The sequence below is a fragment of the Apis laboriosa genome, unplaced genomic scaffold (genome assembly GCF_014066325.1).
Source record: "Apis laboriosa isolate Shangri-la unplaced genomic scaffold, ASM1406632v1 scaffold152_cov153, whole genome shotgun sequence".
Classification (NCBI taxonomy): domain Eukaryota; kingdom Metazoa; phylum Arthropoda; class Insecta; order Hymenoptera; family Apidae; genus Apis; species Apis laboriosa.
In genome coordinates, this window is record NW_025221902.1 from 67,493 (window position 1) to 82,951 (window position 15,459).

At 28.1% G+C, this 15,459-nt stretch overlaps 3 protein-coding genes across 17 annotated transcripts in view; 2 read left to right on the forward strand and 1 right to left on the reverse strand.

Annotated features, from left to right (window-relative positions):
• On the forward strand, positions 1-3,908 carry LOC122710764 (synaptonemal complex protein 1-like). Its single transcript, XM_043928832.1, has 10 exons — positions 1-119; positions 394-596; positions 742-846; positions 916-1,086; positions 1,187-1,435; positions 1,566-1,699; positions 2,838-2,984; positions 3,058-3,299; positions 3,388-3,555; positions 3,705-3,908. Exons 1-10 carry the CDS (start codon positions 26-28, stop codon positions 3,806-3,808), a joined length of 1,617 nt encoding a protein of 538 aa, XP_043784767.1. The 5' UTR covers positions 1-25; the 3' UTR covers positions 3,809-3,908.
• The window catches only part of LOC122710766 (39S ribosomal protein L38, mitochondrial), a 15,908-nt gene continuing 4,348 nt past the window's right edge, over positions 3,900-15,459 (reverse strand). Inside the window, exons 1-7 of one of the 3 annotated variants that reach the window (XM_043928837.1) lie at positions 7,697-7,848; positions 5,548-5,736; positions 5,322-5,465; positions 4,850-5,177; positions 4,608-4,766; positions 4,395-4,531; positions 3,900-4,303 (exon numbers count right to left, since the gene is read on the reverse strand). In XM_043928837.1, coding sequence (XP_043784772.1) covers positions 4,014-4,303; positions 4,395-4,531; positions 4,608-4,766; positions 4,850-5,177; positions 5,322-5,465; positions 5,548-5,686 — 1,197 coding nt within the window. In that variant the 5' untranslated portion in view covers positions 5,687-5,736; positions 7,697-7,848 and the 3' untranslated portion in view covers positions 3,900-4,013. Of the gene's footprint in view, positions 4,304-4,394; positions 4,532-4,607; positions 4,767-4,849; positions 5,178-5,321; positions 5,466-5,547; positions 5,737-6,529; positions 6,667-7,696; positions 7,849-15,459 lie in introns of those variants that run through there. The other 2 variants (XM_043928836.1, XM_043928838.1) reach the window with 2 other exon arrangements.
• The window catches only part of LOC122710760 (kalirin), a 23,720-nt gene continuing 15,076 nt past the window's right edge, over positions 6,816-15,459 (forward strand). For 9 of the 13 annotated variants that reach the window (XM_043928812.1, XM_043928815.1, XM_043928817.1 and 6 more), the window contains exons 1-18: positions 6,816-6,970; positions 7,636-7,926; positions 8,086-8,199; positions 8,279-8,603; positions 8,732-9,390; positions 9,631-9,741; positions 10,702-10,880; positions 11,009-11,156; positions 11,246-11,437; positions 11,538-11,741; positions 11,878-12,162; positions 12,267-12,593; positions 12,722-13,133; positions 13,266-13,504; positions 13,696-13,997; positions 14,091-14,337; positions 14,758-14,949; positions 15,168-15,431. In XM_043928812.1, coding sequence (XP_043784747.1) covers positions 7,666-7,926; positions 8,086-8,199; positions 8,279-8,603; positions 8,732-9,390; positions 9,631-9,741; positions 10,702-10,880; positions 11,009-11,156; positions 11,246-11,437; positions 11,538-11,741; positions 11,878-12,162; positions 12,267-12,593; positions 12,722-13,133; positions 13,266-13,504; positions 13,696-13,997; positions 14,091-14,337; positions 14,758-14,949; positions 15,168-15,431 — 4,461 coding nt within the window. In that variant the 5' untranslated portion in view covers positions 6,816-6,970; positions 7,636-7,665. Of the gene's footprint in view, positions 6,971-7,356; positions 7,490-7,635; positions 7,927-8,085; positions 8,200-8,278; positions 8,604-8,731; positions 9,391-9,630; positions 9,742-10,057; positions 10,154-10,546; positions 10,631-10,701; positions 10,881-11,008; positions 11,157-11,245; positions 11,438-11,537; positions 11,742-11,877; positions 12,163-12,266; positions 12,594-12,721; positions 13,134-13,265; positions 13,505-13,695; positions 13,998-14,090; positions 14,338-14,757; positions 14,950-15,167; positions 15,432-15,459 lie in introns of those variants that run through there. The other 4 variants (XM_043928814.1, XM_043928813.1, XM_043928816.1 and 1 more) reach the window with 4 other exon arrangements.

The following is a 15,459-nucleotide window of genomic DNA, read 5'->3' on the forward strand; positions in this document are numbered from 1 at the left end:
TTTATCTGTAATATACTTTAACAAAATGATAATCAAACAAGCTCAATATCGAATTAAAGATGTAAGATGGACGACGAAAGATAAATTAGATCAATATCGCGGAGTCCTTAAATTATATGGTAAGAAAATCTTTTTGTGATATTCATTTGCTTATTTCTCTTATACAATAAAATATATGATTTATAATACAAGAATGGAGAAGATGATAGAAGATGCAAATGATTTTGGCTGAAAATGATGTTGTTAATAATGAAATAAAAATTAAATACCATAAATTGATCACTTTTTTTTTATTCCTTCCTCATCTTCTACACTTTGATATTTTATGTTATCATTTTACGTTTTTATTATAAAATTTTTTTATTATAAAATTTTTATAAACGTAAAATTTAGCACGTCAAAAGAAAATAAGATTCCAAGATGTCTTGAAATTAAAGAAAAAGGTATTGTGGCAATTGAATTCATACAATCGTGATATAAAAAATTATCATGAAATCATCAGAGAGATTACAAAAGGAACTCCGAAAGGTGAAGTATGTAGTATGCTACAAGCTCGTAAACGTTTACGATTGAAATATCGCGGACATGAAACTGAGGTAAATTCTAAATAAATTCTAATATATATATATTTTTTTTAATAGCAATTATGCACGTGCTTTTTTTTTATTCTTACATACATATATATATATATATACATATAAACAATCTATAAGATTTCACAAAATTTTTTCGGTTACGCAGCACGTTTATGATTCTATTTACGAAGAAAATCATCAAAAACGGCGCCAATTGGATATTCTCCGTTTCGAGAAAAAAAGAAAAATGAAAGAATGTTTCAGTTTACAAGTATGTTACACTTTTACTTTATTTACGCATTTATATATATAAATGTATAATATAGAACAAATAATGAAGATAGAGCATGCGGAAGTGATTCGCATCTATGAACTGGAGGAAAGAGTGCAATGGTCTCAAAATCGAGAGCATCAACGATTGATATCGCTCTATCAAAAATCTGTTGCGAAGCAAAATGCAGCAAGAGCGATAAGTTTAACGTATAGTTTTATACTTAAAATCTTAAAAAAGGTATCTGCTTAAGTTGTGAAAAAAAAAAAAAAAAAAAAAAAAAAAAAAAAAAAAAGAAAGAAAAGATATAATAATTTTTTTAATAATTTTAAAATCGTAGGATGCGATGTATTACGAAACGTTGTTGAACAATTTGCAATTAGATCGTAGAAGTCAATGCAAAGTGATACTTCGAACGACGATAATGGGGCAAATCGCAGCCGAGGAAACGAATGATATTGAAATGAAATATAAACGTATTACACGAGACGTTTGGAATAATATGAAAGAAAGGGAACGTATGTTGGCACATTTACATGAACAGGTTGAGGATTTGTGGTCGTACGCACAATCGTTAATAAGAACTGAAGTAAGTGAGTCATGATGCATTAAGTGGAAACAAATAGACACGTACATTTTATATACAAATAATATTTGGCAAACTATTGAAAAGAAAAAAAACAAAAAATATTTGCAATAAATGTCAAATATTGTTACAGAGCGTAACGATAATGAAAGAGAATGTAATTAAATCAAACGAAATATTGGACAAACAAATAAAATCGTTGGAAGATGTGTTTAATAAGATTAAAGATTCGTTGCTTGTGCATACTTATCGAGAAATGTTTTCAAGGTAGTCCATAGATAATTCATTCCATCGAAATAATTTTCTAGCTTAAGATTATTTAAATTATGATGATTCTTAGTCTGATAAAATCTTTTTTTTTTTCAGTTGAACTTCGTTTTTTTTTTATGTTATCTTATAAGAAAGTATATATATTATAAGTATTATAGGAAAATATAAGTTTTCGATGATTGGAAATCATAATTTTTAAAATTGTGAGCGTTTGAAAATGGATATTTTATCGCTTATTTTGGCGCCATATTAGTTTCGTTCTCAATTTATTCCTACGTTCGAGCTAATAGTTATATATTTATTTTGAACAACTAATATTGATAATTTGAATGGATAATTTGAATGGATATTTCATAAAAAGAAAATTTTATTTATCATGTCAAATTAAATTGATTTCTTATATAGTTTCCACATCAAATTTAACTTAATCAACAGCTACATCGAATCATTCATATTTTTATTTTTTTTTTACAAAAATATCATAATAAATATCCACGAAATCTTCATTGTAATCTGACTTTTATCTCATCCAATCTTTTGTAAATTCAATTTTTGTAAATTCTATTTAGCATTTGTCATTAAATATTCAATTGATTTTTGTTTATAAATTATTCTTTTCTAACCTAATTGTAATTAAATATAATCCAATATCGATCTTAATTGTCTAAAGGATAAAATTAATAAACTTTCAAGCATTGCAAAATTTAAATAATTCAATTTCAATTAGCAATCTTATTTATTTATAAATTTAATACTATGATTTATTATTTCATGAATGTAGCTTTCTTTGCAATAATTTTTAATTAAAAAAAATATATACATATATATATATAATCAATTTATGAATCTACGTTGGGTATCTGTTTTTTATCACTATAAAGATTTGTTTATACTGTAAACAATATATCTTGTTTGTGCAATCATCAATTTGTTTCATTAAACATTTGATTGCACGTGAAATTAATTAATAAATTACACGGAACGAATATGGTGTCAAAATAAACTGTAAAATTTATACAGTTTATTAGTTTTTAAACGTTTATAATTTTTGAACAATTTTCGATTATTAAACTTAAAATTTAACGATGAAGTCCAGTCTTTTCTTGTTCTAAACTTTTATTTCGATCTTATTAAGATTGGAAGATCAAATGAAACAACGAACACGACTTCTGGAACAATTTGATCGCAATGTGAAAGAACGTGATGCATTGTTGCTTAAAAAAAAGGAGGCATTATCTACTCTATCCAATTTTGAATACACTCGTGTAGCTGACGTCGAAGAGTATGTAATATATTTAATAATCATAATAATTTTGTTCGTGTCTGATTCATTCTAATATACAACTTTTTTTTAGATATAATGCGGATAAAAATATCTTGTTGGAACAGATTGCTATGCAAAAGAAACGTGAACTTGAGAAAAAAAATGTGAAAAAAGAACACGGCGAATTGTTAATGGATATAAGGGCGGCGTTACAAAATATGGTGGCAATGTTGGTTTGCGTAAAACGAGGTAACAAAGTACCTACGAAGAAGCCAACGGAAGAGCTAGACAAAAAAATTGACATTCCGATGATGGAAAAAATGGAGACAGATAGTAAGATAAAAAGGGGGAGGGGATTAGAATTTAGGGATATAAATTTTTTGATATATTTGCACATTTCTCTTGTTATTTTTTCCTTTAGGTTTAGCATTGTTGTCTAATGTTAGTCGAAAAGTGGGGCAACTATTTGGAATGAGCAATTTCGAATTTGACAAAGATAGAGAAGAGAGGGCAAGGGATCTATATCAAACTTACGTTTCTAATTATCGCTCGAACGTTAAGTTCAAAGAAGAGGAGGTAGAACCACCGGGTAAATATTTTTGGATAAATTAATATTAATTATTAAGAAGCATAAATGATGGGTGAATATACTATAAGGAATGTTTAAACTATAATATTTAATATACAGTAGCAATACAATAGCAATATAGTAACAATATTTTTATTATGTTTTTTTAGGTCTCATTGTTGAACATCAAGCGATCGATACTTTAGTACCAACACGAGCAGAGATTAAATTAAGAAGCAAACAAGCTGTAGAAGCTTATTTAAGATTAGAATGATTCTCCTCTTTCTCTTTTAATTTATCATGATGAAACTATATAAGAATGAGTTAATTACAACATCTATGTTTAAATAAAGTGTGTATGAAATCAATGCTTCCTCTATATTTTTTTCATTCATGATATTCTCCGTTTATTTATTTACAAAAACATATTTTACAATTTACTTAAGCTATAAAATTTCTTATTTATAAAATATTTGATTTCAGATATTATTAATTCGGCCCCGTTGTAATCGTTCCTTTCGAATTTGTATTTTCAACCAGGAAGGTAAGTACTTATCGAACTTAATAGCGTTGGGATACTTGAGGGGTGGTTCAGGTTCTTTGAAAGGATGAGTCTTACGTAATCTTCTTAATAAATATTCTTTCATTATATCTCTAGGATCTCTATATCTATCCAAATAAAGATTAAATGGTTCTTTTTTTGGAAACCATGTTTGTGGTTTAACATATAATTTTGGAAAATCATATTGAAATATTGGCTCTTTGGTATCTGTAAGTAAAATTTTTCAAAACATATATATATAACGGCGCATTAAATAGCGAAATAATATATTAAAAATAGTGAAATCGACTATACGCACTTAGTACTGAATGATAAAACTCTTTTACTGTAGGATCCCAATCGCTTTGAAAGAATGCTAAACCAGCTGGTGTAAGATAATCTTGATATTTACGATAAAATTCTAACGTATTCCAATTACGTTCTTTTAATGTTAAACTGAAAAACATCGATTTAAATAAAAAATAATGATATGATAGAAACAATTATATATATATAATCTATTTTTCCTTACCAAGGTTGATCTTTTTTGTATTCTACATAATCTAATCGTTGATTTTGCTTGTAAAGAGTAAATATATAACGATAATAACCTACACCTCTAGCTGGAAATGGTTTCATGTAATCTATTATTTGCTCACCCAGTTCTAATTTATTCCCTGGAATGTTTCCTCTAAAATAAAATAGTAATATCTTATATTAGTTCTATAACATTATTTCAAATTAAAATAAATAATAAATAAATAATTGACTCACAAAAACCAATGACAATATTCATTGTTTGAATTTTCTAAATTACCATCTGGTGTGCACATCACTAATGTCCATAAAGTATCATCTTCAACTTTATATTTAACATATGGCATTTCAGATGCTTCTGCAGGTTTTATAACATTTCCTGTATAAACTTTAACTGAAGTATCATCATCTATGTTATAACTGATTTCAAGTGGTACAACAGGTAAAAAGAAAGCATCTCCAAATAAGTCTTGAAAAATGCCATAATGAGTTGCAATTTTATGAATATCATATGGACTAGATATTTCTAACCAAAGTTTTTTTACTTCTTCCAAATTCAGAGGTACTATAAAATATATAGTTATATATAGTCATATATAGTCGTATATAGTTATATAATATATCTCAAGTATGAATATTATATCATCGGATTTTTAATAATTAAATTAAAATATTATTATTATTATATTATAAAAAATGTATTATTTACTCTTTCCACTTCTTATTTGCATTTCAAAATTTATGTTGGCTCGTTTCCTCTTTCGTTCAGCCATTATAGCCTCCTTTTTTTCCTTAGAAATTTTTGGCACAAGAAATCCTATATTTACTTTGGGTAATTCAGGTTCTTTAAGTACTGCAAAAAAAAAAAAATAATGATAATAATATTTTATGAGAAACAATAATATTTTATGAAATAATTAATATTATTTTTTTACATTTGAGGCGTTGTTGCAAAGTGAGAGCGATTGTCGGTGGTTTTCCTCGCAAATGATGTCCATATCGAACTTGTTCAAAACGAATTTTCACATGTGAAGATACATTTTTGGTAAAAACTCGTAAAGCTGTACTCGCCATAACTTATATTTTAAATATACACCAATTACAGAAATTTGATCGCTAATTTGCTATATCGAAAAAAATCATATAAAGTTTATATTATTTGAAATTAATTGTACAATTAAATTATATTAATTTAAATATAATTTTTAAATTGTACATTGTTTTATATTTATATTTTGCAAATTTATTTCAAAATTAATATACATAATATACATAATAATAAAATATTTATATACTAATTATATATATATATATATATGTATATACTTATATACAATAATATCCAATCTTAAATAGTGCAATCATTCAAATTTTTGAATTATTAATAAAAATTACGTCACACATAAATAATTTTTTTACATATTTCATTTAATTGAAATTTTTTTTTAGAATTTTTTAATAATGTAAAACAATTTGTATTTAAAAACATTTCTGAGAATAATGCTTGAAATGAATATTTATTATTTTTGAATTAAATATGGATTTTTTATATATTTAATTATTATATTAAATATTAAATATTATATTTTTTTATTTATCAATATTCAGATTATTTATCATTTTTTTTATAAATTAAATATATATATAATATTTAAAGTATAAATTACAAGCAAATTTTTTTTTGTAGTATTAGAATTTAGTATCATATAAAAAACAAATTTTTCTTTAAAAAAAAAAACTCATTACTATGCATTGATAATTATATAGATTTATATACATATATATAAATGAAAAAGATAAATGTCTATTTTGTATTTAAAAAATACAAAATATTTAAAGTAGAATGGTATAGCAATATAATAATATCATTTCAAAACTAAATATAACAATTTTGAATATTTAAACAATTCTTCTCACTCTTCTCTTTCAATGATGTAAACAATAAAATTAAATGTCATTTGATACAAGATATTAATTAAATACAAAGCTATTGATTCCTACGTAAGGTTAGGATTCAAACGCGTGTTACGTGATATCTGTGATTTTCAACGCAAATTTTCAATACATGAATCCGAAAAGTACGTGCTGCCCTCGTTCGGCATTTATGAGTATTAATATCTGTACATCGAATATTCGAAGAAGATCATTGAAAATTTCTTGTTCGTACCAGTTCGAACATGGCAGACTGCCATTGGCAGAAAGCAGTTTTGAAGTTTAGTATTTATCGTGAATTTAAAAGTTTTAATACCGGTGAATGAACAATATGAATCGCAACGAGTTTTATTCAAAGAATATATATATGGTACAAATAAGAAAATCGAAACGACCGAAATTTCATCAAATTGATCTTTCATACGGGTGAGCGAAACAATGTTCATTTTGATTCAATCGTGCTTTATGATTCGTGATCTGATCGAAAGTATAAGACTAAGTAAACGGATTAAACCAAAAGAGACATTTCAATCTGAATATGAATATAATAAATATGAAACTATTTACTCAGTTTTCTTGCTATATATATATTATTAGATGAATTTAGTGTCGGTTTAACATAACTTTTTACGTCAATGACGTGACAGTAGTGGTAGCAACGGTTGAAGTCATAATGACGATTTTAACAATGGGATTATCAAAGCTTTATACGATTTTATAATTTTTGTTCAAATAGAGTTATGATAGATGAAATGAATGTTTATGTGATGTTAATTTTACATACATATTATTTCTAAAATTTACTGTGTATTGTATACATTTTTTAACTATATTTTTCTAAAATTGAATTAAGTGTAAAATAATTTATTTCATTTATATATTCAATTATTGTATTATTTTTCGGTGTTATATCACGATGTAATAAAGGAATCATGATAGATTGTGGTAAAACTCTAAATTATATTTAAATATATTTATATATATAAATAATTTGCTTTTTTCTTGAAGAATGAAATATTTATATATAATTATATGTTTTAATTATATATTTTGTTAACATCAAAAATAATATAACAAATATTATTTGATAGATTTAATTTGATCAAATAAAAATAGACAAGATGGATGGAACAAGAGCTGCAGAGGTTTTACCTTTGCTTCAAGAACGTTTGGCCATTCTGCCAGGTAGCCGAGATCGTAGAGGTGGACCAGTACTTTTATTTCCTACTACACCAAGACGTGAAAGAGCCAAACCTGAAGATTATCGCCGTCTTTTGCAATATTTATTGACTGTGCCCAGTGATGAAGCTAGGGGTTTACGTTTCACTGTGATTGTGGATATGCGTGGTGCTACTTGGGATTCTGTCAAACCAATTCTAAAGGTAATATTAATCATAATCATAATTTTTTGTCAAATATATACATTTCTTATTTTATTATAACAAAAATATGATTTGACAACTTGGCTTGCAGTTTTTTTTAACTTTATACCATATTTTAGTTTGATATATTATTAATACAAATAATTTTTAAATTTTTAGGTATTGCATGAACACTTTCATCGATCAATACATGTTGCTTTTATCATTAAACCTGAAAATTTTTGGCAAAAACAACGGACATCATTAGCCAAGCAAAAGAAATATAATTTTGAAGTAAGCAAAATAAAAATGAAATAGCATAAAAGATATGTTTGTAAAGCAAAAAATTATTTTGATGTTGTTTCTTTTTTAGATAAATACTATAAGTTTAGAAGCTTTGACAAAAGTAATTGATCCATCACAATTGACAGCAGATTTAGATGGATCATTACAATATGATCATGCTCAATGGATTGATACAAGATTAGCTGTAGAAGACTTTACATGGCAAGCAAGTGATCTTCTCGATAGATTAGATGATTTACAAGAGGATTTAAGTCGAAACGATTTTGCGGACGATGTAGCTGGAGCAAAACACGGAATTGATTTGCATAATGAAATGAAGAAAAAAATTATGAAAGTTCCGGTAGAAGAAATTGAAGTTATCGGTCAGCGATTGTTACAACGCTTCGATAATAGTAAGTTTATCGAATTAATTTTAATTTTAATGTTATAATGATAAATTAGTCATCAAATATAAAATAACTATTTATTGATAAATTGATTAAAAATTATTTGAAGATAATGATAGTAAATATTGTTACAGATATAGCAGCGAGTAGTGGCGAAGGCGGTAGTATAGAAAGTGGAGCAACCGGTGGCACCGATCCTGATGGACGAGCATTAGCCGCGTTAGTAATTCAACATTTAGATTCTGTACATGCTGCACAACAGCATCTTCTACAATTGTGGCATATTAAGAAGATGAAATTGGATCAGTGCTTTCAATTAAGACTTTTCGAACAAGATTGTGAAAAAATGTTTGATTGGATTTGTCACAATAGAGAAGGATTTTTAGCGAATTACGTTGAAATTGGACGTTCTTATCAACTCGCTAAGAATTTGCAGGAAGAGCACAAACATTTCACTATAAGTTCTATGAACGTTTATGTGAATATAAATAAGATTTTAACAATGGCCAGTCGTTTGCTTGAAACTCAACATTATGCTGCCGGACACGTAAGAGCAGTAGCTGGCCGACTAGATCGAGCTTGGAAAGAATTCGCAGCAGGGCTTGATGAGCGTACTGCGGTTCTTAGTTTAAGCGTTGTATTTCATCATAAGGCAGAGCAATATGTTGATAGCGTTGCAGGATGGAGTCAAGCTTGTGATGCTGGCAATCTACCTAACGAAATACCGATTTTGGAATCTCACATACGGCAACATCAAACTCTTTATGAAGCAATGTGTCAAGCTTACACAGAGGTGATCTTTCTTTGTATATTTTGTGATATATTGTATAATATTTGTTTAATTTTTTTCACATCATGATACATACAACATACATATAATTCATCTTTAGTTCTGTTCGTGGCAAGAAGGAATTCAGTCTCGAAGAAACAAAGAAAATAAAAAATTTTTTTCACGTAACTTCGAAATGTGACATCGTAATTCGCAATATCGTTTACAAAGTGATATTTAGTAAAGGACGATAATGTTTGGCAGGTATATGACGCGTATCAGGCACTTTTGAGTGGACTAGGCTCAATGCTGCAAGTTTGTCACGGCTTCGTTTCGACGCACAGTTCGAGCTCGGATACATTTTGCATCGATTATGTATGAAACGATTAGTCATTTTTTTTTTTTAAATAGCTTTTAACCGGTGGTCATTGCTTGGTATGCGGGTCTGATGAAAAGAAAACAAAAATTCAAAAAGATAAGGGATTAGATGGTAAAAGTTAACCCAATGAGTAAAAAAACCGAGATGCATCATGTGACAATTTTACGAAAATGAATTAAATTTGTAATTTTGTAATTTTCGTTGTGTAGATTCATAAATATCATAAATTATGGAGCTGAAACATGGTTTTAATATTTAACAGAATTGAATGGCAGAACTTTAAATATGGTTTTGGGTAATCCTATTGTTTAGGTGCATAGTACCAGTAAGAAGCTTCTTTATCAACTGGATCATCTCGTGCAAGTCTGTAATCAACCGCAAGGGATAGACCATACAGCCAGAAAACATGTACGTCTATTGGTGTGCACGAATGTTTATGCATAAACTAATTTCTATTTTGCTTAATCATTTTAACAACATTTATATGTTGTATCAATCACCTATAAATTATTTTGATGGAAAAAACGTATGGGATATGTATGTCATGCTTTTATATTCATAACATCACGCTATAAATTATAAAATGAATTATGAAATGTCATGCCAGAGGCTTTTCATGATTCTTCATTATACAAATGCTCATTGATTTAGATTGCACAAGAGCTTCCAAATAATATTTCATCGCGTACACATTTCTAGTATGATACTTCTTGGCTAATAGATTTTAATATCTCCCTCTCCCTCTTCTTGCTTTCTTTCTCCTTTCTATATTTATAAAAAGTCATATGCAATCTTTATTGTACAGACTGGAGTAATATACTGTAGGTTATACTTATGGAAACGAGTACATTGATTCAAGTAATGCACGTGCATGTGAAGTAACAAGTAAATTTTTAAATTATTTTGAGATATATAAATTTTAATAATTGAATAAATAAAATGATTGATTTATTCAGAGTCAAGATGGACATGGCATTGATGGGCATTCTGGTATGAGTGGGAATCCTGCTGCGGATTATAGCGAAGGTGCGTCTCATGTATTGGCAGTGATCCATCAAATTTTGGGTCATCATAGGGCGTTGGAAGCTCGTTGGCATGCTCGAAAAGTCAAATTGCATCAACGACTCGCGTTAAGGTACTCATATTGCACGCCATTTCTTTTTCAATCTCATTTGTCTATGATAATATTAATTCCCATATATTATTCTCTATATTTTTTTTTATAAATTAATAATAATAGTAATAGTAATTAATCGTTTACAGATTATTTCAAGAAGATGTGAAACAAGTTTTGGATTGGTTAACTAATCACGGTGAAGTTTTTATTAGAAAGAATACAGGTGTTGGTCGTAATCTTCAAAAAGCGAGAGTTTATCAGAAAAGTCACGAACATTTTGAAAATGTCGCACAGGTAATAACTCAATATATATAATATCAGTATTATTTATAAATGAATGTGTGTGATAGAAATATTGAATAAATAATTTTATATTTGTTTAGAATACATATACGAATGCTACCAAATTACTTACTGCTGCACAAGAATTGGCTCATACTGGTGAATGTGCTGCTGATGAGATATATGCTGTAGCGCAAGAATTAGAGGCTCATGTCAGTAGTTTTGCGGCAAGAGTCGAACAACGTCGTCGAAGATTAGATTTAGCAGTTGTATTTTATACACATGAAAAAGAGGTACAATAGACAATACTTTATATTGTGCTGAATTAGTAAGGTTGAAAATATAAAAAAAATGCATTTTTTTATTAATTTTTTTATTAATTATTTTTAATAGTTAAGTGGTTGGGTTGACGAATTACGACAAGAATTACAACAAGACGAAGTGGCGGAAAATTTAGAAACAGCAGAAAGATTGTTGGAACAATGTGCACAACATCGAGCCTCTTGCATGGAAGCATGTGCATCGACTATTGTTCAGGGAGAAGCATTGCTTCGAGAATTGCGAGAATCTACTGATGCTCCTGATACTACTGGCTCTGTAAGTTTTTCAGTTTATTTTTTTTTCTTTCCTTTTTTTCTATGTAATTCTTGTCATTCGAATATTTATTTAAATATATAGAAAATGTAAAATTTAATAGAGAAAATGGAAAATATTATTCGAATAAATATTTCAGATATCTGCGGTAGAAGCTGCATTAGATAGGTTAGCGAGTTTAAGACAGGAATTAGAAGATTTATGGGCTACCAGAAAATTGAGGCTAGAATTATGTTTACGACTACGTGTATTTGAAAGAGATGCTCTAGAAGCGAGCGGTCAATTAGAAATGTGGGCACAAGAATTACAAGGCCCATCTCGAGAAGGTTCCCCTGAACAATTATTGCGTGCTCATAATGATGGTGTTGCTCATATGCAGAATACTGCATTTCAAGTTTTACAACAAGGTCAAGAACTTGCTCAGGTAAAAGTAGCGAATATATTTTTAAATATATATATATATTTAAACCTCTGTGATATTGTGATAAAAAAATTATGACAAAATTGAAAGCAAATCTTGAAATACAGGTATTGGAACAAGCAGGAGTTTGCATAATGGCAGATGGACAACATAGTGCTGCGACTAGAGTACAAGTGCTTCTTGAATTTTTAAACGAAAGAGAAATGGATGCGGAAGATTTAGCGGAGATGAGAAGAGTTCGTTTAGAGCAAGCTTCTCAATTGGTTCAATTACAAACCGACGCTACACATGTTGCCAATTGGATTCGTAATGGAGAAGCTATGTTATTAGCTTCTTTGAGAGTTCCGGAAAATCTTCAGGATGCAGAACAGCTTCGTTTAGAACACGAACAGTTTCAAGTCGCTATAGAAAAAACACATACTTCAGCTGTTCAGGTATATAATTTATATTCATAGTAACATATTCTTTTTTTCAATTTCCAAATTAAATTATTTCAAATTATATTTTTTTTAATAATGAGAATGAAAATTTAAAAAAAAGAAATATAAATTGATTATTTTAGGTAAAACACAGAGCAGATGCATTAGTGAGTGCTAATCATTATGACCCAAAGAGTATAAGAGAAGTGGCTGAGGATGTAACTAAAAGATGGCAACAACTTGTGACATGTGCAGAGGAAAGACATAAATTAGTAACAGCTAGCATTAATTTTTACAAGACGGCAGAACAAGTTCGTTCTGTATTAGATAGCCTTGAACGTGAATATAAAAGAGACGAAGATTGGTGTGCTTCTGGTGAAAAAGCTACACAAGTTCCAACACTTGTTGGCAAACATCAAGAACAAAAGGAAGCATTTTTAAAAGCATGCACATTAGTACGGCGAACTGCGGAAACATTTCTTAAATATACGAACCGTAGTCTTCAATTTTATAGTTATCAAGCAAATAGTGCTGGCTCTGAGAATAAAGTTAAAAGTTAGTTTTATTTTTTATTTATTTTTTTTTTTTTTTTTAATTTTCTTTATGATATATTATATATTTCAAATATGGATATAAAAAATTTTCAAGAATAATTAGCTTTATATGTTTTAATATCTAATATTTTAGATATTTTGGAGGAGTTACTTAGTAAAGAGAATCGCGTACTCGAATACTGGACGCAACGTAAGAAACGATTGGATCACTGTCATCAGTATGTTCTGTTTGAACGTAGTGCTAAACAGGCTTTAGAATGGATTAGAGAAACGGGTGAATTATATCTAGCAACACATACCAACGTTGGTAAAAATCGTATTGAAAACGAACAATTATTACGCGAGCACAATGAATTTAAAGGTGCTGCGAAGGTACGTTTTATTTTTGTTTGTTTTTGTTTTCTTTTCTTTTTTCATTTTATTTTTTAAATCTAGAAACTACCATTTAAGAGATCAGAATTTTCTTTTTCATTCTTTCTTTTCATTTCTTTTTATAATTCTTTTTTTTTTTCTTTTAATTTCTTTTTTTTTTTTATTTATCTTTCCGTTCATTTATGTAATAGGAAACACGAGAAAGAGTAAAGCTGTTGATTCAACTTGCTGATAACTTAGTCGAGAAAGGACATGCTCATGCAGTCGCAATCAAACAATCTGTTGCTGAAGTGGATCAACGATATAAAGATTTTAGTACGCGTATGGATTGTTATAAAACACAAATTGAAGAAGATCTTGGAATTCAATCTGACGATGGTCAAAAGGATCTTTCTATCGATCGCAATTCCGATCCGTTACTTGAGGAAAAGATCAAAGGAAAAGATTTAAAAGAATTAAACGAAGAAAAAAGAAGATCAGCACGGCGAAAGGAGTATGTTTGCTTTTTTTTATTAAATTTTTACTTATTTAAATAATCAATTACGTATGTTTATTATTGATTCCGATTCTTATGCATTATTCACAGATTTATAATGGCTGAACTGCTACAAACAGAACGAACTTACGTGAAAGATTTAGAAACTTGTATTCGATGTTTCTTGGAAGAAACACGTTGTGGAAAAGGAAATGTTCCATCTGGATTGCAAGGACGAGAATCTATAATTTTTAGTAATATGGAAGAGATTCATCAATTTCATAGTAACATATTTCTTCGTGAACTTGAAAAATACGAAACTATGCCCGAAGATGTTGGACATTGTTTTGTAACATGGGTAAACTTTATATTTTTTATTTTTTTTAATTTTCTTAATTCAATTTGTTGATTTAACAATAAAATATATTTAATCCTCTTATAATATGGTATTTTAAAAATATTTGTAGCAAAAATTGCAACAATTTTTTTATAATATAATATTTTTATAATGATTTATCACGATTTAATAAGCTTGGATAATGCTCCATTTAGAATATTTTCATTATGTTTTTTTTAACATTTTCGATGTATTCCTCTAATTATATTACATTTTATATTACAATTTTATTACAATATTGTGAAATGAATGTATACTGTGAAATAATGTATGTAATACTGTAAATGAATTAATCATATTATAGGATGATTAATTGTACATACTACAACTTTATATTTGGCAATAGTATTATTTAATTTTTTTTTTTTTTTTGTTGATTAGGCACCTAAGTTTGATATGTATGTGACATATTGCAAGAATAAACCAGAAAGTAATCAATTGTTAGTTACTCATGGTGGGACATGGTTTGAAGAATTACAAAGAAAACATCGAGTTGAACATCCGATTGCTGCATATTTAATTAAACCCGTACAAAGAATAACAAAATATCAATTATTATTAAAAGATCTTCAGGTATAATTGGTTACTCTTTCCCTTTCATAGATTTGATTTGATACTATGCTTTTGATTGAATCTATAAATTTATATTCATGTATAATTAAATAATTTACAGCACAATTATTTAACAACATTGTTTTATCTAGATTAAATTTTTCTTCTTTTTTGTTTCTCTCTGTTTTTATATTTTTTTTATATGTTTAATTTTGTCTTCTTTTATAAAAATTATTTAGGCTTGTTGCCAAGAAGGACAGGGCGAAATAAAAGACGGCCTTGAAGTAATGTTAAATGTGCCTAAGAAAGCAAATGATGCCTTACATTTAAGTATGCTGGAAGGTTGCGATGTGAGAATAGATACATTAGGTGATGTAGTATTACAGGATTCTTTTACAGTATGGGATCCTAAACAATTGATTAGAAAAGGCAGAGATCGGCACATATTTCTATTTGAATTGTATCTGCTTTTTAGCAAAGAAGTGAAAGATTCTGCTGGGAAGGTAAAAGCAAATTTAACATGAGAAATTT